The sequence below is a fragment of the Eupeodes corollae genome, chromosome 3, assembly GCF_945859685.1.
Source record: "Eupeodes corollae chromosome 3, idEupCoro1.1, whole genome shotgun sequence".
NCBI classification, from domain to species: domain Eukaryota; kingdom Metazoa; phylum Arthropoda; class Insecta; order Diptera; family Syrphidae; genus Eupeodes; species Eupeodes corollae.
This window is the reverse complement of record NC_079149.1, coordinates 55,208,067-55,232,776: the sequence shown is the minus strand read 5'-3', so window position 1 is coordinate 55,232,776 and position 24,710 is coordinate 55,208,067. Positions and strand designations below refer to the sequence as shown.

The following is a 24,710-nucleotide window of genomic DNA, read 5'->3' as shown; positions in this document are numbered from 1 at the left end:
TCCTAGGCTTTTCAGACTTTAGAGCTGATGTCCATTTTCTCTACATGAAGTCGTTGGACTTTTATTTTGCTTGATCAGTGATCAGTGTAGCTTCACAACCTTTACAGTTCAACAATCTATTTTGTTCTTCGCTCTCCATCTATGCAAATGAGGGGTATCCCATCTTTACATGACAAAATATAAGCCACAGCGCCATAAATAAGAATCGGGATAATGTTTGTCTTATATAGGGTTACTTTATTTTCTCGAGGAAGGATTTTACTACTCAATTGATTTGGCAGAATTATTTCCATTTAATTTTGAGCGCTGGTATCGTTGTCTAAATTTATAGCGGTGCCGAGGTAGACAAAATCCCTAATTACCTCAAAGTTATGACTGTTCAAGACGTCATCGTTCAATGTCCTTTTTTGATGACAGCAAAAGCTTGGTCTTGCCCGGAATCACCACTTAAACCATATTCTCCACTTTGATCGCAATGTTCAATAATACGCCACAGACATCAACCTTCAATCTTCCAATTACGTCAATGTCATTAGAGTATTCGAGTTATTGGATGGAATTTTTAAAGATTGTACTTCTATTGTTGACGATTGAGTTTTGCATATTTTTTTTCTGAAACGATGTTAAAGAAGTTGCATGACCATCGGGAGACAATGACTCTGTAGTTTGCGCATTTTAGAAGTTCTCCTTTGTTAAGTATTGGGCAAACTATGCCCATTATCCACTCATCAGGAATGCTTTTTTCCGACTAATTTTTGAAGATGTGTTGTGCATGCTCCTTACCAAACCCAGTGATAGCCGTCATAGCAGCTTTGTTGAACTACAGATTTAATATGGCTTTTTTCACTTCGAGGCTTGGTAGTAGAAGTTATTGTTCTGCGTTACCTAGGTTGAATGGTGCCATCTACCTTACAGCGGAATTCGATTCTTCATCACCGTTATAGGTAATAGTACTTGAAATATTGATATGGTGAGATTGACGACGAGTTAATTTTTGAAAATTATGTTTAAAAAAGCAATATTTATATTATTTGTGCTCTATTAGTTTGAATATCTTTTAAACTTGTATTGATATACATTTCACTACCTTTGTATTTTAAGCATAATTTCATTCAGGTACGAGTAAAATTCCTTGATATGCTTATTTTTTTAAATAGAATTCTTTAAAATTTCTTCTCGAGGACTGAACTTGTTCTTGTTTTTTTTATTTCATTGAAGTATTTATTTTAATAACCTAAGAGTTTAATAAATTGATTATTAAATAAAAAGAGAACGTTATCAGACTTTGTTTGCTTTTATGAAATGAAATGAAGAAATATTCAAACACATTACCAATTTTGAACTTAATTCTTGTAATTAAATATACAAGTGAGTAAAAGCAATTATAATTTTAAATATTCAAGCACGAGTATATCAACAAATTATATTTGTATTTGAAAATTTTAAGTACCAAACTAAAACTACTTGAGAATAAGAATATCTTTACATTAGACATGAACAACAGACATAAATAATAGTTTATTTAAAATCTTATATTCTTACAAAAATATGAAAATATCACTAAAAACTCTTGAAGTTTTAAATTAAAGTATACCATAAAATATCTATACAATTTTGAATCTAATGTTTAGGAGTATTTATAATGTAAATTTCGATATAAAAAATATGAAATATTAAGTATATTTTGCCAAATCATGAAACCATCATCATTATTCATTGCATTTTACTCTGTGTATAATACTTACTTTAAGATTGCCGCATCCCATCAACGGCGGGTGTTGCAACAACAGTCTTATCATCCAACCAATCTGTGCCATATCCAAATGATTCTGGACTAAGGCGTCGTTTATTTGCTGGATTTAGACCACTGTCTGGCCTTGGACGCCTGCGCAGCCGATCATCTCAACATCGATCAATATCATTGCCAGAAAGTAATTACGTGTCCACTGACGATAATTGTAATAATGCAATCAATAACTTTCTATCTCTCTCTCTCTATATTTTAATATATAAAATAAAATATCTCCTTGTCGTCAGTTGTTTGCCATAATTTTGATGCAGCTCTATATGAATATTGTACTTTAATATGAAATATTTACTAAATTCTATTTAATTAATTTTTTTAAAAGTACTTACATACATATTTAAATTTTTTTCTAATATCATTTAAATTATAAATGTGTCTTTTTTTAAAAATCTTAAACTGTGAATCTTGCATCAAAATGGTAAAAAACCTTTTTGTGTGATAATAATTTTTTAATTAAAAACACTACACAAAAATCAACACCAATCCCATCGAAACAGACGAGCAGGTGTCATGTAAAAATCACTTTCGATGTTTATTGAATTTATTTTTATTTTTGTGTGTTTACAATTATTTGATTTCTTTTTTAAAATCATAATTTTCAACTTAAGTAAATTTTATAAAAATAAATACAATCAAAAACTTAGCTCGTTTCGAATTATAATTTTATAAAGTTTTCATTTGTGCGCATAAACTATAGTGAAAGAAGGCAACCATAGAAAAATGTATTCACTATTCAGTATCTGCAGTTATATCCGTCTGCAGTGTCATTATCCTGGATTTATGTTCACTTGTTATATATTTTCTTTTTGTTCTTTTTTTTTTAATTTTTCCGGCCATGATTATTATTTTTTCTTTTAGTAATTTAAAAGCTCATTTACACTTTCCGGATTGTGCAACAAAAATGTCCTCTTTATCCTTTGTGATGCAGGACTCTGATTGTTGGTTTATTTTTGTCCGCTCACTGTAAATACATAAAATATACACGGTGACCTTCTGGAAGTGAAATTTGAAGTGTCTAAAAGAGCTTTGAGTGGGCAGATGGCATGGCGGGCGTTTGTTTGAAAGTTAAAATGAGTATAATATTTTTATATTTTTGTTTTGTTTTTCAAATTGTATTTTTTATACTCGTAACTCTTACCTGCGGAGAACGAATGTTGGTGTGATAAGTGTTTTATTCTTCTTTATTTTTGTATCTGATTGTTTTTGTAATTAATTGCATTGGAACTTATTTGTTTTTGTTTTTGGTGTACGAATAAATATTTTTTTTATCAAATATGAAAACACACACAAAATTCTTTGTTTTTTTATATATTTAATATAGATTATAATTAATTGAGGTAAATTAATTAAATTGTTATAAGTATGTATGTAGTATGAATAAATGTATTGATTGCATATTCAGTTTTAAATTTTTTTTAAACTATTTTTCATTTTTCTAACTGTTTAAAGGAAAACAACCTTTTTTGGCGAATAATTTAATTCTCAGTTATACTTCTGACGCAGTTAGACTAGTTTATGATAATTTTAATGTTAGGTAGACTTGATAACTTCGCATTTTCTCGGACAGACATGCAGCTCTAATTCTGACAAAATGTATTTTATAAACTTTTTTCAACGCCATTCCACCATTCCACTCGATTAATTTGACAACAGTCAAAAACATAGCCTTTACACTAATTTGTTTCATAAAAAATATTGCGTTAAACAACTTTTAATTTTGTAATTTGATAAATATTTAAAAATCTAATGGGCTCTAAAATTGTATACTTTTCCTATGCGTTTTGCTTACTAGTAAATTGCTTATTGTCTTTTATTAAAAAACGAGCATCCAAACATGTCTAAAAAGTGGCAGTTTGTGAAAATAAGCAAAGCATAAATAAGCACAGCAAAGCATACATACGCTTAAACGGACCTATTAATTGGAATCCCAAACGGCTGACTATAAAATTTCATCCACTGTTCTTGAGGAATCCATTCTGTGATTTTAACTTTATAAAATTGTTTAGAGATTGTTATATCAAAGTTGTTTAAAATCGGTACATCATCTTTTGACCTTAGTAAATTGTTAAAAATAGCTCTAATTTTTAATTTAATCATTTAAAATTGTACGCCATTGTTTTTAAATCTTAGTGAAAGTTTTTTTTTTGTAAAAATTAAAAATCCACACTTCAAAATTATGTCCTTGTAAAGAAAGTATTTCTGTAAACATAAGGATATTTTCGTAGAAATATTTCATTTCGATTAATTATAGAAAATACACAGTTTTAAGACTTAAACTTCTAGGGAACATGAAAAATATTATGAAATCAAGCTTATTTTCGAAACCCTAGAAAAACTTTTAGAAAAAATGTTTTTCGACACAAGTATCTTAAGAAAAAAAATATCGACCTAAGACTTATTTATCTTATTACACACGATGTTTGTTTTGTAAGGTTTGTAAAAATTTCGAAAGACGAGCAAGAATGAGATGTTAAAGTTGTTAATTATATCGCATCCTCTTTTTAACATTGCATAGGAAGTTATTGTAATCGGACTGATTTGTGGAACTGAAAATTTTGACATTTGACGTTTCAAGGTCTCTATCAATTTGACTTTAAAAAAATACGTGGGTGGTGCAATTTAACAAAATAGTGAAAATGATGGTTAATTCAATATATCTTACGAACAAATAAAGCTAGGGTCTTAAATTTAATTTAACATTATGACGTGATTGAAAAAAAAATCAACCAAAGTTTTTTTTTATAAATCAAAGAAACTGAACAAAAATAATTATCACCTCGAGTATTTTACAAACAAAAAATGATTTTACCTTCAAAATGATTTTATGCAACGAAAAATGACGTTTTTGACATCTAGTTAAATTTTGAGTAAAATCGAATTGACAGTTTTTTTACAAAAAATAAAATCCTAAAAACAAACAAAACATGCTACTAAAATGTGTAAAAATTGGGTTTCGACTAAAAATCTCTTTAATAAAAGTAGATTTACCAAAAAAACTGATAAGAAATGGTTTTGGACTCGAGTGTTAGGAGATCAAAGAAAGATATTGACTTCAAATTATTTATCTTAGACTAAATATTGTTGTGAATATTTTGTTGAAGTTTTAAGCAAGACAAATCGACAGGCAGCATGGGAAGTTATCGGTGTGGGTCAAATTTTCTTGAATAATAGTATATAATATTGAATTACTGATCGCAAGTTTCATTTCATTTGTGTCTCTGTTCTAAAGTGTGTCAGCAAAAGTACACAATTCTTAAAACGTCACAAATCAGAAAAAAACCGTCGAAATTTTAAGAAAAGAATTTCTTTCGTAAACATAAACATTATCAACGGAAATTGATGATCAATTTCGAACGTATCTCTCTGCCAATTTCGCTTATTAAAATTCTTCCTACAATATTTGGATGTTTTGCGGAATGTTTACATATCTCCATAAAAAAATCACAAGAGATGAGGTCATAATGAAAACATATTGGAAGTGAGCTTATCCTGCTGGCAAAGTCTGCAGATCTTTTGTCATGATCTGTTGGATTTAATTTTGTCGACTGAATCTTATAAGTATGCAGACGAAGATTGTTGTTTTTCAAAATGCGATTGTTTCTGTTGCCTTTAATTTTTCTAACAAACGAGAATGGGAAATGATTCGTCTGGAGCTTTCCCAACTTTTCAGCGACACACTCTTCTCACTTGTAGTGAGTTTTTGCTAATACTATACGCTTTTTTCAAGGCCATCTAAACATTAAAGGCAATAGAAATAAGAAATGTGTTTTAGAGCCTAAAACGGTATGAATGGATTGTTAAGAGTCTTTTTAATAATCATTCTTAGTCCAAATTTGTCAAGACTTTAAGATACCACCCTAGGTAAAAATAGGCCACATCATTGAAGATTAGTTTTCGATCATAATCCTTAGAATGATGATGCATTTAAAATACATTATTTCGAAGGGTTCTTTCAAGGCTCCTTATGAACAAATCACAAGGGGTGATATCACATGACCTCATAGCTTCATCCTGTTAGCAAAGTCTGCGTCGGGTTAGTTAAAAATTAATTCTGAAAATAATTTGCTTTTGCCATTATCTATTAGAATTGTGTGTCAACTGAATCCTCTAAGGATGCAAATGAAGGTCGTGCGGAAGATCGAATGTTCCTCCAATGGATAACTTTCATGTCCACAATTGACACAGTTTCCTTGATTTTTTCTAAAAAACTAGAATCAGTCCTCGACAAGGGCTCTAATCCATCTGAAGCTTTCGCAACTTTTCAGCGACACACTCTTCTCACGTGCAATGGATGTTCAATCTTTTTAAAAAAGGACATCTTAACATAAAAGTCAATTGAAATAAGACATGTATTTTTGAGTCATGCCAGTCTAAAACGCACTAAGCAGTGAGAGTATTTCTTACAATCATTCTTAGCCCAAAATTGTTAAGTCTTGAACATACCTTCAGAGATGAAAATGGGTCATTTCACTGAAGATTATTTTTTCGTGAAAGTCTGGATAATGTTGATGCATTTAAAATAAATTATTTCGAAGACGCTTTTAAGTGTAATCTAATGACACAAGAATCTGAAAAAGAGTGTTTTTTTCTGCTTTTACATAACGTGCTTACCTCTGTCAATCTTTATTTGATACCATTGTTCCATCTTCTTTTCTTATTTTTACTTCAGTCTAGGTCGTTCTTTAGAACTACCCATCTGGTGCTTACTATGCATTCTGAATTTGTGTTTGTGCAAAAATAAGTCAATTTAATTTTAAAACACATTTAGTTTTCTTAGGAACAATTATTGAAAGGCATGTTTGGGACAATCGACTCCCATCAACTTTTAATAGCTATGTACATATTTCAAGACAAAACCAAAAAAAAAAAACGAAGAAATAAAATAAATAATTCCGGAAACCTGAAGGTATACTTAATTTGTTTGGTCCTCGAGTTTCTATTATATATAAGTATATATTTATACATCAGGCATTCCTGTTAGTCTGGTTTACATTTTCCGCCCCAAAAAACATGTCTACCAACGGTCTTTATAACATATAATTACGGCAACTATACTCGTATACCAACTCATAAAAAATAATAAATTGTTTCGGTCGTGACAACGACCGACATGGTCGCCATAACAGTCTAGTACGACAAAGCTATAGCCCGCCCCCATTTCATTGGCATCATGAGAATCATAAAACAGCCAGATGTTGGTTTCCTTTCTGATACCTTGTCTATGGAATACAACCCTATATAGGCATTTCCACAGAATCTTTCATTTTCAACAGTAAAATTTTTTTTTTTTTTATTTTGAGGCACATCTATAAACAAACATTTTCTTGATTGTTTATCATCTAAATAACAAGAAAATACTTGCGTGATTCATTTTGAAACATCGTTAATAAATATCTTCTGTTCTGTGCAGTGCAGTGGGTATGTGTGCATTCAATGAAAAACCGTCATTTCAAACAAAAATTTGATTTTGTACTGTCGTATAAACTTTGAAATTTAAAAATTTCGATCAACGGCTTTTTTTTACTATTGATTATTCGTAAAATTATCATTCACAATCATTTATTTTTCTGTAAGATCTTATCGATAGGTGTGCCGCTAAAAAAATCACATATTCTATACCAATCACGTTTTCAATTTTAAACTTTAAAATGACATTATTTATTTTTAAATAGAGGCACATGATCCAATTAAATTATAATTGATTTATTGATTGATAGAGACAAATTAAAGCCTATAAAATACTACCAGAATCGATCGTTGAGAAAGTTATATAGAGAAAAAGATCAGATTTTAATATTTGTAAAAACGGAGGTACTCTAATTTAATTGCTTTGTACTATTTTTTAAATGGTAGCACACCTTTCTTTCGAGGTTTTTCTATCAGTGTATATTATATATAATTATAAATTAATGATGTTAAGTTGTTTCAAAGGTCGTTGAAATGTTTTTTCTTTATAAAACTTAATAAATTTGTATCTGGTACGCTTGAAATTTGCCATATTTTAGCCTATTTTTTATTAATTTGAATTAAAAAATTTAATCCAATCAAGTCAAAAGCAGGTTATATAATTGAAATAAGTCATTATACGAAAATTTATTCACTTAGAAAGTGCCAATTTCATTTCTAAGGCTCAATATACTGTGGTAACATGAAAGTTAAAAATACTGTGGAAATGCCCATATATCAAAAAATGCAATGATGATAACAATTTAATTATTTTATACAAACAAAAATAAAAACAACTAATTCAATTCCGGATGTCTTTGTTTTTAACTTTTTATCATTAATTTCACTTTTTATTTCCATACATCCCTTTTGTTTCCCATAATCCTGCCAAGGACGTTTTCATGTAGGAACAGAAAAATATTTCGGTTCAGTTTTCAAGAACTTCAATTGTTTAGCTTGACCAGAAAAGAATGTGTATTTCAAATCCACCCTCGCCTTTCCAGTCCCCTCTCTGCTAACTGCAAAAATACAAAGCCTAAAAATGTAGTGTAAAAATACCAAGCTGTTACATGTTCTATATACTCAAACATACACACAACCAAATCAAGGCAATTGTCTTTTTTACTTGCGACATATAGGAACTATATGGCAAGTTTTGCATTCGTACAAAATTTCGAACTCGAAATTTTAATCAAACTTGATATTACGATGGTAGAGAAGTCGAAAAAAGTGGGTCCCGCGATTCCGTCCGGTCGGTTTTGTCTGTCTGTCCACGCTCCTACAGCCTAAACCATTGGGTCGATTGAGTTCAAACTTGGAAGTTAAGATTTTGAGCAGATTCGCGTTAGGCGTTTTTTTCATTTTTTTTTTAAGATCAAAACTAACAGTGGCCCCCATACAATTTTTTTGGTCAAAAAACGAAAATTCGAATTTTCTCAAAAACAAACCGATAGATTTTCTTTAAATTTTCTCTAAAATTTTATTTTTTAACTTGGCTTCTTTTAATAAGAAAAACAGATTTTTGTATTGCTCAGGAAAGGTACCGCTCATAGAACCGTTATTTTGTTTTTTAATTTTCTCAGCAATTTATAAACCGATTTCAATAATTTTTTTTCTGAATAAGCTCTTATATTGCTTTAACAATATTTTATTATCAAAAGTGCAATTTTTTATTTTTTGGATTTTTAAAAAAATATTGAATTTTATTTTTTCAAAATTCGGTATCTCAAAAACGGGTCAAAATTTTTTTACGAAATTCAAACGCATAGCGTATATTAACAATTTCTAAACATTTGCGTACCAAAAATATTTTTAGAACAAAATTGAAAAATTTTATATATAAAAAATTAATTTAAAAAAAAACCGCTCTAACGATTTTCAAAAAAATAATTTGAAAAATCAACGGTTTTTTTATTTATAAAATGGCATTTAAATTTTTGAAGACAAACTTATTTTTCGGTCGAAATTTTGAATCTTAAAATAGTTTTTTTTTTTAATTTTAACTGTGTATGAGCCCGAAAGAGCGCATTACTTTAACAAAATTGTAATTACATTCCTAGCTTTTATCTAAATTAGTGCATTTGGTACATATTTATGTATTTTTATAACTAAAATTATTGTAAACACCAACGATATGGCCGCCCATGTAGCTCAACTCTATCGGATATGATATATTTAATCAACAATCTATTTTAAAGTATCTATCAAGAAGTATTATCTTGGTACCTTTGTACATGTGATTTTAAAATATTATTCTTTACGAATAAGGTTGTTTCACACATGATTTACTTGCCTTCGCCTTATAAAAGAATAAATACTTAGTACAAGTTAAAGAAACGGGCCAGAAAGAGTATATGTAATTTCTATTAGAATCACTTTTTCAACGTATATATATTATACCTACTTATAAAGGTATTACGTACAACTTCTACAACTACTGCTTACGTGTCACTTCATAACTAAAATCCAAAGCGCACAAAAGCCTGACTGTAAACAAAACATAAATAGTAATTTCTTGTACCTGTTCGTATGCTTGTTATTTTTTTTTAAAGTTTAACAAAATAAATAAACTGAACGTAAAAACTCCATGTTTGCGCTGAAAACTTGTAGTAAAGAAGGAATGTAGTATGTACCCTTAAGCTACCAATAACATTCCTTCATTATCACCATAAACATGTCCTTATCTATCTATCTGCATAAAGCTATAAGCACACCAATAAACTATTCTTTATTCGCTTTAGACATCTACCTGCTACCTAACTAATCAACTAATAGGCGATCGCTTTACAATTTAAACATTCATGGTCTGCCTCTTTTTTATCTTATTTATTTTCCATCCTGGTTCTTCTAATATGAAGTTACAATAAAGCTCTATCTAAAGGAAAAAAGCTTTGAAGGAACGAGTTGAATCGCATCGTAGCTTTATACATATTAGACACCTTTTTTCATATACAAAGATCGTACCCAAATAAAAGCAGACTTATGAATGTAAATAAAAACAAATATCGGTAAAAGATCCTAAACAGCTGACGTAAGCATCTTTCATCCCCTTATTAGATACAATATTAAGCCATTTTGTTTTACTTGTTTTCCAGAAACAAAAACAAATTTCATCAACTTTCATATGGAAGCTCTTTATGTGAAAACATATGTAATTATAGAGGGTGGCGTACGAATGGTCGACAAAAAAAATGTCGACTGGCCAACTGAAAACTTTACAGACTCTTAAAATGTCGACTGAAGTTTGATCGACAAAAAAAAAAGTTGCCCATTTAAATGTCGACTATAAAAAATGTCGACTGAAAAGTTGTCGGTTAAAAAGTCGACTGTTGTAAAGAAAAAAACAAGAAACTCTCTCTTTAATGTGGAAACTCAATTTTATTTTTAATTCAATGATATACTATACACATCGGTTCATAAATAAATACAAATTAATAATTTCTTTAAACAAAACATGCATGCGGCGAATGTAAACATTAACAGTTAACCGAGAGTGACTTGTTGATCGACAGTGACAAAGTGAATGATGTTCACATGCATGCGGCGCCGCATGCATCATTCACTTTGTCACTGTCGTCCTTTTACTAGTCGATATTTTCAAAATCGACATTATAAGAGTCGGCATTTTGTTCGGTCGGTATTTTTATCAATCGACTTTTCGACAATCGACATTATAATGGTCGACTTTTTTAAATCGACATTTTAAAAATCGGAAAATCGTACCCAACCCAATTATAGACTCAAATAGAATGAAGGAAATTGTGTAGACTTTTAGGTCGAAAATTAACTATCTCCCTTATTCTGCTGGCTGCTTAAGGGAATGGAAATAATATTTTTCTCTCGCTTCCGCTGAATTTTTCCACTTTCGATACTAACGCCACACCAACGACTCGGCATCTGGTCGCCCTAAAAGGTTCTGCTCATGAGAGTACTATGGTTTTCATATACAAAGATCGTGCGGTTTATTTTGACAAATCCAATGGCATTTATATCTTTGAAGACAAACTTATTTTACACGTATATTTTTAAATCTTATATAAGTACTTTTTTAAACAGACTCTTAGCATACAGGAGCAAGTTCGTGCGACCCAGTCGTGCATTTTATTTCTTCTTGCTGTGATGTCGAGTCCAGATGAACAATAAGAAAATAAAATAACTACAAAAACAACAAAAGCGACAGAAAACAACAACAAAAAATAAAAGAAAATACAGAAAGTTGCAAGTTGCCTTGTTGTGTACATAGTTATGTTATGGGTTCCATCAAAAGAATGGGTCAATTTATAACAAAAGGGCTAGTAGGACCAAAGGAATAGAATGTAGTCGTAAAGTTAGTTGGGTTGGTGTTTGAGCAGAAATGTAGTATTATTAAGATTAAATTTTAAGATTTTGTTGAGTCATCTCAAAAAATAGCAGGAAGGTATTTTTGTGATGGAAATTTAACCTTAGTTATATTTTCTTACCTTTGATTCTACAGTAGTATTTCGTTGGTAATAAGATTACAGGTATGTTTGTGACTTTGTGGTCCTTTTCATGCATTTAAATTTTGTGTGTTTATATATTTTATTTAAGGGGGTTTTTCATTCAAGTAAATTTTATTAAGTTTGTTGGTGATTTTTGGAGTGAAATGGAATGTGGAAAGGATGTTGTGCTAAAGGATTTCTTCTTTTTTTTGTATACCTGAATCGGTCTAAGAACAAGCTTGTTTTGGTTTTTGGCATTAATATTTGAAGTGCAAACCCAGAGCTAATTAGAATTTAAGATGAAATTTTTTGAACTGCAATTCTTTGTACAAAAAGATTGCGATTTTTTTTATTTTTACAAAATAAAATGCAATGAAGTTGGTGAGTTGGTTTGGCATGGTATATTTATTTTGTATCTTGCATAATTATCAAGCAAGAACACGAAAAACAGAAAGAAACCAATTAAAAATAAATGCTTATATACATAATTAATAAGAAAACTAACCAAAAAAAAAACCAATGAAAATGAAAATAACGATGAAATCTATTTATTATTTATGTGGCAGTAAATTTTAAATGAATTATATTCATAGTTTCAGAAGATGACACAAAACGAAGTAGACCATTCGGTCAGCCACTTTTCCTGCTACCATCAGAAACTAATTACGAAGAGGATAGTAAATCAACGCCAACATCCACCAACAAGGGAGCACGTAAAAAGAAACCAAAATAAATAGAAAATTCTTTAAACATTATCCAACCATAAATTTTAATTAAAATCGACTCTATAAAAGAACTATACCTACCTAAGATGGTGTACCTAAAGCAAACCTAATTACTATACCCTTTCTTTCTTTAAACAAAAAATAAAATAACTGCCAAAGCGAAAAATTGATACATTAAAAATTGTTATATAAACTTTAATTAGAAAACGTGTAAAAAAGAAAAGCGAATTTTAAACATTTTTCATCACTAAAATTTTGTCCTAATCAAAACAAAATTTTAAAAATTAAAAAAAGTATAATTAAATTTAGCTTTAACTTAATTTTCCCATACTATAATGTATTAAACTAAAAGCCAAGTCAGTGAACAACAAAAATGTTCTATATTTATTGCTACTTAATATTATTATGTTTGCTTTTTTATATTTTTGTTTGCGAAAAGTTTTTTATTACGCTTTAAAAATATAATTTAAAAATACCTACTCTTGTAATACATAAAAGTTAGTTGTATAATTTCAAAGTTTTATTGTATTATTAATTTGAATTTAAAAAAAATAAACATTCTTTAATTATTATTATTACACTCATTTTTGTTTATTTATTGTTTATATAAAGATTTTTATTTTTACTTTAAAATAAAATCAAATAGGTAAAAATCAAAAAAGAGTTTGAAACTTAATGGAGTAAACCATAATTTATTGAGTAAAAAAAGTAAAATTTTTACTTTTGAAGTATGCATTTTCAAGTTCGTCAATCAAAAGACTTTATTTGGCACTGGTGTATGATTTCATCTAGTTTTTTAAAAGTTCAACTGTTTGTAATGGATAAACAAAACCATTTATATTTAGTTTTTTCTAACATACATATTTGTTGGAAATATAACTTTTTTAGGTACAAGAAAATTAACAATATCTATGTGTGTATATACAAACAATCCTAACTCGTAGGTACTGAAAACGGAAACGATTGTGAATTGTAAAGTTTTTTAAGACATTTTTATAGGTAACTCCCAAATGAGATTATCTGCAAATTTCCTCAGATGCGGAAACAATTGCTTTTATTTTCTACACTTGTTTCTTAAAATATACAAATATACACCAATTTAAACATTTACTAATCTCTTCACATTTTGTTTTCATACGACAATCCAAAATATTTTCTTTAACATAATTTAATATTTAAAATAAAAGCATTTTAAAATACTACATCTCTTCAGAAAATTATGAAACTAGATGAAATCTTTTTACTAGTGCGTAATCAGTCCACTTGGAAGAAAAAGGTCATAAAACAGATCTAGAATATAAGTATTATTACTTCTTTTTATATAGAAAAATTAGTATTTCTTACAGTGAGTCGTGTAATAAATAGAGTCTTAATTAAAAACGAAAAACATTTACTAGAAGAGTAATTCTGAAAATTCATCAATAAATCATTGCTTTTGAAAAATACCAAGCAAAATGTTATCCTAACTTAATTTTTTTGAAGAAAGAATCGCTTTGATTTGATTTATGGTGTTATTCAATATTAAGTATTAAAAAATAGTTTAGTCCTAAGCTATGCCATGAGTCAGGGTCGTACCAAAGTAATTAAATTCTAGTTGATAAGCCCTTGACCCTTCAACAAAAACAGGGACCTGATTATAAAGTTCGCGGCTAATCGATTTGCTAGCGAGTTTCCAATTTTTCAATTATTGCTTTCGCTTTCGCCTTCTTCGTTTTGAATTCGACCAATTAACGAATCCGAAGTCGAATTGGAAATGTCATAATGTTTGGTGGCGAGTTGAAATCCGACACCTTTTTTTTTTGGCTGATTCACAGGCGAAAAAGTGTTTACAAATAATCACTGTTGCATTTCGTAGATTCTTTCTTGATTGTATTTATATAAAAATTTGAGTTAGCTTTATTTAAATTTTCTTATAATTTATATACTATCCACATTAAATTATGAAATTTTAAAATTCATTTAAGGAACGATAAAAACAATCAAAAAAATTGACATCCATTTTTGGCTCTCGTCGAGTTTATGAAGAAAAATAAGGGCATTGCAACAAATTCTTCCGTTTCATAATAATATACCCATAATTGATTCCTTTTTATAAATTTTAAATTGTATATTGAACAAATCACCGCAAATTTCACAAATTCAATCAAAACAAAATAAAATTTGGGGAAAGCTGTCAAACCAAAAGTGTCAAATCACTGGAATATAGGAAGAACTATTTTTGCTTCGACGCGAATTTGTTAATAAGGAAATACGACGAGAGTCGCATTTGAAAGGTCGAATTGAAAACGATCCGCCACGGACCTCATAATCAGGCCCCAGTATCTTTTAAGTACTAGTAATATTTCTTATCTTTTGATCCTTCATTTTTATGATACCTGAGTAAATTTTTTGTTTTTCATATGCAGACGTTTTTACATTTGATATGTCCTTGAGGCCCAATGGATTTGTTTGTAGAGTAGTGTCCAACATATAAAAACCCTGACGTAATTTTAAAACTCAAGATAATCTCTACAGAATTTCTTTTATTTCAACTAATCATTGATAATTTAATTACTCGTGTGTTTTTCTAATAAGCTGAGGACTCAACTTTTGTTTAATATTTGTTTGTAAATGTTTGTTCTCAATTTTCTTATTGCCGTAAACAAATTGTAGGCGACTATGTATCAATTGTAGTACAACTACCTTTCTGAATAGTTCCTAGTTCCGACCAATTAATTTTGGTCTTTAATTATAAAAAAAAAAACATAAGCTGTAATTTTGTTAGTGTCAACAAATATAGCGCCATGAGTTTCACGTGAAGATCTGAAAATTATAAGATCATAATCTAACAACGATCCCCTTTTTGTCAGTACTTAATTCATTCATCAAACAATTGAATAACAGGTCCCTTTTAAAGTTGTCCAATTTATCAAGTAAAAATTTGTTCCAATTTTATTTGAGTTTATTAACTTCCCATAGGTAGTTATTGTAATAATTCCGATTTGTCGAATTGAAAATTTTGACATTTCTCGACGTTTCAAAATCCCTAAAGTCGAAATAAAAGATTTTTAGAAAGATGTCTTTGCGTGCTTCTGTACGTAGAGGTTCGAACGTGGAGGTAAGATACCGACTTCAAATAAATATTGTAAGCAGATATTAATGCAGAAAGGGCTCTCCAGAAAATTGCGTGAGTCGTTTGCAGTTTAAAAAAAAGTTGAACATTTTGGTTTACAATAAATATCTCACAAACCAATGACGATAGAGATTTGATAAAATTCTATACTATAAATTGTAAGGTGATACCAAACAAATACATTTAAAAAAAATCCCATTTACGTTTTTTTTATTAATCAAAAAAACTGAAAAAAAAATGTTGTCACTTCGAAAATTTAACGAATAAAAAACGATTTCATCTCCAAAACAATTTTATGCAACGAAAAATAACGTTTTTAACATGGTCAAATTTTGAGAAAAATGAAATTGACAGTTTTTTTTTATAAAAAAATAAAAACCTAAAGAAAGCATCACTCAAAGTTGGTAAAAATTGAATTTCGCTTCAAATATCTTTTCAAAAATTTGAGATTATGGCTTCCAACTTGTTTTCAACTTGTTTCAGACAATTTTTGAGAAAAATCGAAAAATTATTAAAAGTTGGTAAAAATTGATTTTTGACTCAAAAATCTTTTCAAAACTTTGAGATATTGGCTTTAAACTACTTTTATCTTTTAAAAAATATTGTTTTTAACATTCAGTAAATTTTTTAGAAAAATCTAATCGACAGTTTTTTTACAAAAAATAAAAACCTAACAAATAAACAATACTTAAACTTGGTAAAAATTTACTTTCGACTCAAACAGCTTTTCAAAAATTAAAAATATTGTCTTCAACCTATTTTTATTTGACAGAAAATATTGTTTTCGATATTTGATAGTTTTTTTTTTGTAAAAATAAAACAGTCCGTTTTTGCAAATAAAAATAAAATCTACATATAATAGTACGCAAATATGGTAAAAATTGATGTTCTGTTCTCGATATCTCTCAAATTAATTTTAATTATCTAATTTTTATAAATTTAAGAAATGCCCCTAAAATTGGTAAAAATTTTTTTTCGTCTAAAAAAATAACTTAACTACAAAATATTGTTGGTAATTTTAATTTTTTTAAAAATAATCCAACTGGCAACTTTTCTAACCCAACAAACACGAAAACCAACAAACATTTTTAAGCAAGACAAATCGAAAGACTGCATCGGAAGTTATCAGTGTGGGTCGCATCTCAGCCTCTTTTTTTCTACAAATTTGTTTTAAATTTATTGAGTAATGTTTAACTGTATCGGATTTCAAATGCAAAAACTGTATTATTTTTACTGAAACAATTTTTTCATATGATTTTATTTAACAATTTAAAGATAAATTAAAGATAAAGAGGCTCTCTTTATAAATTTTGTATTATCAAACTAGGTAAAATCACTTAAATATTTTTAAACCATTATTTATCAAATTCAAAGTTGGTATACCTTAACTTCTATTTAAATTGCATGGTATTCTGAAGTCTCACATATATAGAAGTTATAATTTGGAAGAGGTATCAATACTTCAGAAAAATCGTAAATGCATCATCTTCATTTTGTTACAAGAAATTGGAGCGACCTTATAAAAATAGTGTTTTTATTGCAATTGATAAACAAAAATAAAAGTTAAAAGATTCTTTGTATCGTCTTTTATGGGTATTTTCAGATGGCAGAAAAACTACCGATTTTTGTAATGTTGTGCACAAAATTTGTCATGATTCTAAACTTTTGTTTTTACTCTATGACAACTTAGAGCGAAAATATGATGTTACGTTTCAGACATTATTTTAAGATTTCAATGCTTTAAGCAAGCTGAAAACAGAAAAAAATTAATGGAAAAGGTGAAAACTCACCTGCTAACATCCCTTCAGTTCGAACAAGGTTTTATAATCTTAGGGCTATGTATGTAACACTTAAGCTATTGCCACCATTCGAATAGAATAATTCTTATTAAAAATAAACTCTTACCCTTCCAAAGTTAAACTATAAACGTAGTTTCAACATTGAATCTAGGATGTTACCGATCCTTCCACCCACTGTGGTTTTTTTTCAGGTGTAGAAGACTTAGTGAAAGTAAGTAAAAGTTAAAAATGTGTCCATATATTGACACATTTTGAATGAAGCGTTAAATAAGTAATCTTAAATTATTCGAAAGACTTTTAGCAGCTAATACTAACTTTAACTTGAATCAATGCATTAACAAAATCCAAAATTATCTTGATTCGCTATTTTAAACTTAAGGTTAAAATTATTTGTCTCTAACACCTTCGTCACTATTTACTAATTTTGTTAAGTGTGTTCAAAAATGTTGTCTCCCAAATAAGTGAGGAAATCCCTTCATACATAATCTAAAACCAATTCGAAAAACATTGAAAAATTAAATGTAAATACGAATTCTAATTCTTTTTGTTTATTGTTTGAATTTTTTTTAAATTCTCTTTTAACATTTATGTATGTCTACTGATGATGATACTGAGCACATATATTGAATGTTTTATCCACAAAAAAGCTTATTTGTCTTGAATACGTACATTTTGTAAATATATTAAGAATGCATGCCTTACAAACAATTATTTTATCTATCTACACTTGGCCTGTTTCATGTTATCTTTTAATGTGACCAATTTATTTTCAATATCAATTAAAACCTTATTTTCAAACACTTGCACAAAATCAATACCAACTCTACAAAATATCTAAACATTTCTTTCTCACCAAACTAAAAATATAACCCAAACACTAAACAAAAGTAATTTTTAAATAAATCTTTAATTAAACATACTCGTTAACACAAACAACCTTAACAAATTTGTTTCTGTGTCTAAAAATCACACAAAAAAAAATATTTAAAAAAGAAAATCCTTTAAAAAAACATCCAATAACATTGCAACTTCATAAATAAAATCTAGCTCCCCATTCACCACGACGCCAAAAACTTAATCTTCGCATGAAATCACTAAGCTTGGACTCACCCGAGTCCTCAGAGTTGCATGGCCAGATGCGTCGCAGGCAACCAGTAGCAGGAGCATCATCGTACTACCATGGCGGATCCGGAGGTCAATTGGAACACAGTACACCGCCATCAAACAACAGTCGATTGCATTGTAAGTACATCCTAACAAGGAATACATTTGTTTTGTTGTGTATGTTTTATTTTTTATTCCTCTCTCTGTGTCCTCTTGTGTCCTGTAAATCCTTCAAGTAACGAGAGCAGAGATATAAAAATAAATAAAACTAAAAAATAAATTAACACAGAAAAACTTTTGAGCTCAAAGGTGGATGATGCTTCAAGCTTGAAATATCAGATGTCTTGGTGCTTGGTGGTCAACCGCACTAGCTGTTTCCATTTCCACCGTAAACTTGAAAAACCAAAACAAAAAATAAACTTAAAAAAAATGTAAAAATAAAAACTTTAAGCACCATAATTTACATTTTTTTTTCGCTCGCTACGAGAACCTTTAAGATTTGTTTGAATTGTATGACGGAAGCGGAACTACATGTTGTATACTTTATGTATTTTGAGTATACATGCATAGTACATAAATAGGAACATAAAAGGACCACCAAATGAATTTTTTCCCGAGCGAAACATCAACTCCAACAAACGCAGTTTCAACAACAACAAAAACATGAAAAAACTTAACATTTATTCACCAAAACCCGCTTCAAAAACCTCTTAAAAAACTACTCTCACAGGCTGACCCCTCAAACCAACCAACAACCCATCCACCCACCCATTCTGCCACTACCACTCCACTACCACCCCTCACAACTATCATAGACGAATAAATTTAGGACAGTACTACCTACAATATCCAAACAAGTATTGTTTTATTTTATTCATAAAGTACACTGTGTTTACTTGTAGAATTTTGTGTTTGTTTTGTAAATAAATGAGACTCGACAACTTTAATGAATTCATCCTTTAAGCAGAACACAACAATTTATACAAAAAAGTTAAAAATAAAGTAGTCTTATTTTTCAAGTTTAAATAAAATAAACATTTTTTATCAATTGAAAATGCGTAACAGTAGAAAATATATGAAAAAGAAAGCAGACTTTATTTTTGCACGACTCGCCAATTAGCTTAATTTTATTATTCTTAGAATAACATAGATTCTTTTTCCTACCCTAGACTGTAGTTGGTATAATTGGATTTATTTCCTTGATTTGTGTTTTTAATTTTTTAATTTTTGGTTTTTTTGTGTTTAAGATTGATTAATTCAGAATTTCTTATTTAAATTTTAATATTTTCTTGCAGCGCCATCTAGTCCTTCGCATCAGCGAAAGCTTTTGTATGCAAATCGGGGGATGAGAACTGGGTCTGTGGATCTGCCAGATGACATGGAGAAGTCATTGTCTTCAGCTAGCACTTCACCGTGTCCATCACCCGTAAGACAAGTACAGGTAGCTTAGTGGCTTTTTGCGCATAACACATAGTTTTTATTTTATTTTTAAAAAAACTTGTCTAATTTGTTGTGTATGTATTAAAACTTATATTTTTTAGCGTTTTCTTGAGAAATGTTTCATCGGAAATTTCATAGTGATTAATGATTTGGAGACGAAATAATACAAAACCGTGTATTACGTTAATAAACAAAGTGAAAAAATGAGCCTATGTATCATACTAACGTACCCGTGCGGGAATTCTCGCAACCAAACTTTATTTGCGCGTATCCCAACATTTTAATCTAGGATGTCTTACACTGAACATATAGCCGAGTTCTTGGACTCCGCTTAAAAAAGTTCTTTAATGTTCTGTAAATGACGTTGACAACAATTTAATAACATAATGTGTATCTTAACCTTACATTTGCATATTTCAAGTGACAATTTTAGTTATTAGATTTTTGTAATACGCTATTGTTCAGCAAGATAATGGTCTAACTATTTAATTTTTATGAAAGTATTCCAAATACCAGAAATTGTATAGAAACGTAACTTTTTACCAAAAGTTTTGATCGTTTTTCCTAGGAAAATAAAACAGAATTTAATATGAAGAATTGTATTTTTTTCCGACGCAATTTCCGTCTACTTACTTGTAGATTGGGCCTGGCGCTAGAACATAAATTCTAAAAAAATAATGTTTTGCGTGAACCTCAAAAAATTAATTTGTTCCCCTGAATTCGCCATTGATGGCACAATTTGTTTGTAGTTATACTTTGTTTTACTTGCCTTTGATAAAATTAGCAGAACTGTTTGGTCAATAAATAATCTATAATACTTGCCATATTTAGGCCATAAAACTTTCCACTCTAGTGGATTTCCCACAATTAAATTTGTAAAACCTGAACTAAAGAGTGCAAACATATCTACCACATTTTATCTTCATAAAATATCTTCTTTTATTTTTAGTAAAAAGTTACCTTTTTAAAAAAATTACAAATTTAAATTTAAAAAAACTACAAACATAATTTGTGAAAATTGGTTCGGTGTGAGAGACGAACAGGGAGACTTGATAACGAAATAGTATGTGTGTTGAGGATGATGATGATTCTTGATCACTTTTATTGCTCCTTCCAACTACTTGTTCCTATTCAAAACATGTATTTCCTCAAGAAAATGATTAAATTCAAAAATAAATCAAATTAAAACATGATCAATGTTGACCGTAGACCTGGCCACTAGATGAGATGGTAGTTGCCACTGAATTACTTTTGTAAGTGGTCATGTGACATATTTCAACTTGAAATATGAGAAACAGGCCATACTTTGAGGGTCCTATGAATGTTTTTTTTTGAATATTGTCATTTAGAAGTTATAAGGCTAAGAATAGCGTCTGTTTATGGAGATTGAATTTAACAACTATTAATCAAGCTTATCAAGACTAAAGTTGAAGTTGAAAGTTCTATGCACAAACCTCTCAATAAAATATGTCAATGCAAATAATAACTCAAAATTAAATTTAAAAGTAATATTAAACTCGTCAAAGCTTTTTGTTTCAAATATGTAGCTAATAGAAAGTGGAGAAATGTTAATTTAGCGCTTAATATCTTAGATTTTCCGAACCAATGAAAAAGTGGCACAGAGTAGGGATTGATCTAAAATGAAAAATTAAAAGAACAAAACTGAAAATAAAATAGAAATAACATTCGCTGGTAGTGACCCCAACGATCTTCATCATTTCAGCGCTTTCAACTAAGCCATTTCCACAAAAACAGGATCATTAATTCTTCCTTTTTTTAAGCAGTTGAACTTATAGTCTTTTATTAATTTTCTTTAAAAAAATGTATTTAAAATAATATTCAATTTATTTAAGCAGATATTTCGTACAGTATTCTTTTTAAACTATTTTAAAAAATCGGAAGTTCAGTCCGTAACATTAGAACAGCCTCACACATGTACACTTTATCTTAAAACTTAATTTTGTTGACCTTTTATAAAAATAAGTATTCAGTTGTAATCTTGATCTCAATTTTTGAGACTATGAAAATTTACAACTTAGTTATAGCTAGCGGAATTTTGTAAGCTAATTTTGTATATAAAATCACTTAAATTTGAAATTGTATTTGTAATATTAGAATAGCCTTAGGTTAGGTTATAGTGGCTGTCCAAGATGGAAACGGACACACTTAGGCCAGTTTAATGGATGGCCCATTGTGATACCACATGAATCTTGAGGCTTCCTCCTAAGCTCAATGGAATCAGCTTGAGTCCCTTACGAAACGTGAGAGGCTGATTATACCGATATGATTTAGATCGCATAGATCGTTAAAGAAGAATTCTCCTAGGTAATTCTTATCCATACAGCTTCTGCAAAAGTCATTTGACAATACGCCTAGTCTCGTGATGTGCTTTCCTATTAGACAGTGTCCGGTTTTGACCCCTATTTTCGAGCTTATATGCGATCTGCTTAGAGAGAGCAAGCACCTTGAACGTTTTAAATCCAGTGTTGGCCAGATGTTTTTTGTGACTTGACACGTGGTGATGTTGTTCCACCTGGTGCCTGCCCTCCTCACTGCGTCTTGCATTAGCAGCAGTTTACAGGCGATTGGTATGCCAGTACTTGCCAAACGTGGTAGCATGGGCTGTACTGTACCGTTCCTGGCGAGTTCATCTGCCTTACAGTTACCTGTTACCAGTTAGAATAGCCTTACATTAGATAGCTAGATAGATAGCCTCATAGTATTTAATAGAGTAAAAATAAAAACACAGTTATTTAATTAAATTATTTTTTAATTTTATATTTATTTTCTGGACTTTATTACCTCAAAAATGCGATGATTTAGAGAACAAAAATAGTAGCCCAGGCCAATTATATACCTTTATTAAGCTCCTCTTTACTTCTGCACTGCTTTCCACTTTTATAAACTGTGCGTGTCATCCAACTCCTTACATTTTCGAACATATTGAAAGCGGGAGAGTATGCGGTGGCCATGGCCACTTTAACTGCTGTATATTTTGGCTTTGCAGCTACGTTGTAACGTTTTTAACCAGCTGTATGAATCGGTGCATTGTAAAGCTGAAAAATAATCGACAGTGGTCCAAAAATATCCTGCAACTGATGTAAAGCAGTTTCCAAAATGGTTTTATAGTAGGCTGCTGTCATTTTACAATTTACAAACACTGAATCAATTGAGCCTTAAAACGATATAGCACCCTATACCATATAACTCATCCCTCCCGGCTATGATTTAAATTTTAGAACAACTTTTCTTGAATCATGGAAGTTATAATTATATCCGCTTTGTCCATCCAGCTTAAACTTCTTTTAACCTGAAAATATCACATTTCTCCAATTGTTCGATGTGATGTTACCATCAATACTCCCTGCCATGTGGTACATTTCAAAATTGAGCCGTTGTTGCTCTTGTTCATTGCTTAGTTAGGATTTTTCTTGCAGCTTTAGGTGACATTTGGCATCTTTGATGAATCGACTAATGGAGTCATTTTTTTGTGAATAAGAACGAAATTGGCTTAACAAAGTCAGTTTAATTTAAAAATTCTTAAAAGTTATCTCTTGTCTTTAAAAATATATAGATATTTCCTTATGTACATATCAAAGAACTATCAAAAATAGTTAAATGTGAGATAGTTTAATTGTGAATCTACACAAACGTTACTGACTGTAGCACTTTCCTATCCCAATGTATTTCAAAATTGTTCTTTCTTCACGTGTGCTGCTTGCTTGCATCACTGAAATCTTATAATTTTTTAAATAAGATTGAAAATAAATTTCATCAATTTTTCCAGGAATCCTTCCGATTTGATTTCTTTTAAATTACTCATCGCATTGCTATATAGAGAGTGCGCTTGATTTCTTTGTACAGATTTAATTAAAAATTAGAAATTTTATTTTAAAGCGAGGTTTAATATTTTGATAATGTTAAAACAATAGTTTGTTAAACGTGAATCGAAAAGGTGAAGGCAACTTTAAACTTTTATTGTTTTTCACTTTAAATCAACTGATTTATGTTATTGTATTCATTTTTTACACCCGGACTTTTTAGAAATATTTTTATAATAGCTTGGCTTGGCCTAACTTAGCTTGATTGTCTGCAATTTAGCTTAATTGAATATTAATAAATAAACTGTGTCTGGTATAGAAAAAATTGTTCACTTTCCAAACTTTTTTATTTAAATTTCTTCACAATACAAAATTTTGTAATTAATAAAGCTTGTGCTATTTTCAATAATATCCCCATAAGCTTTTCCTGTTTTTTTTTTCTATTTTCATCGAAACAAATTTTCAAATCTCGCACAAAAACAACCTTATTTATTTTTTAAATTAATAAATTGAAAGTTTAGAAAAAAAAACAATCCCATTTCAAAAATTTAAAATATGTGTAAGAGTCCAAAGTTTGTTCAACTATTTTAATTCATTGCAATTATTGCTTAAAATTTGCTAGCATCAACACAAAAAATCATTTAATATTTTTTGAATACTGAACACATTTCAAAATTATACCTTTTTCAGAAGTCTCACCGATTGTTGCCAACAAACCTGTACGTAATTCTTTACAATTTTAAAGCAAGACACGCGGACGAACTGGACTTAAAAGCAGGATATAAGGTAATACGATTATTTCAATAGTGTGTAAGTTTAAATAATATAAATATTATAATCATTTAAAAAGAAAGGGAGGAGATCTACAGTTTTAAAAAATAAAAACCTCACAATTCTTCTGATAGCTTATATTTATAAAACATAAATCAAGAGGCTGAGATGGCACCTACACTGTTAGTGTAAATATTTGAAAAAGTTTAACAAAATATTAATAACA

The 24,710-nt window shown here is 29.4% G+C and overlaps 1 protein-coding gene across 1 annotated transcript in view; it reads left to right on the top strand.

The window, feature by feature from the left end:
• Positions 1–24,710, top strand: part of LOC129952439 (uncharacterized) — a 369,098-nt gene that overhangs the window by 328,328 nt on the left and 16,060 nt on the right. The window contains 3 exon segments of the mRNA XM_056065014.1: positions 18,396–18,590; positions 19,748–19,878; positions 24,404–24,499. Of these exon segments, the coding sequence (XP_055920989.1) occupies positions 18,396–18,590; positions 19,748–19,878; positions 24,404–24,499 (422 nt within the window).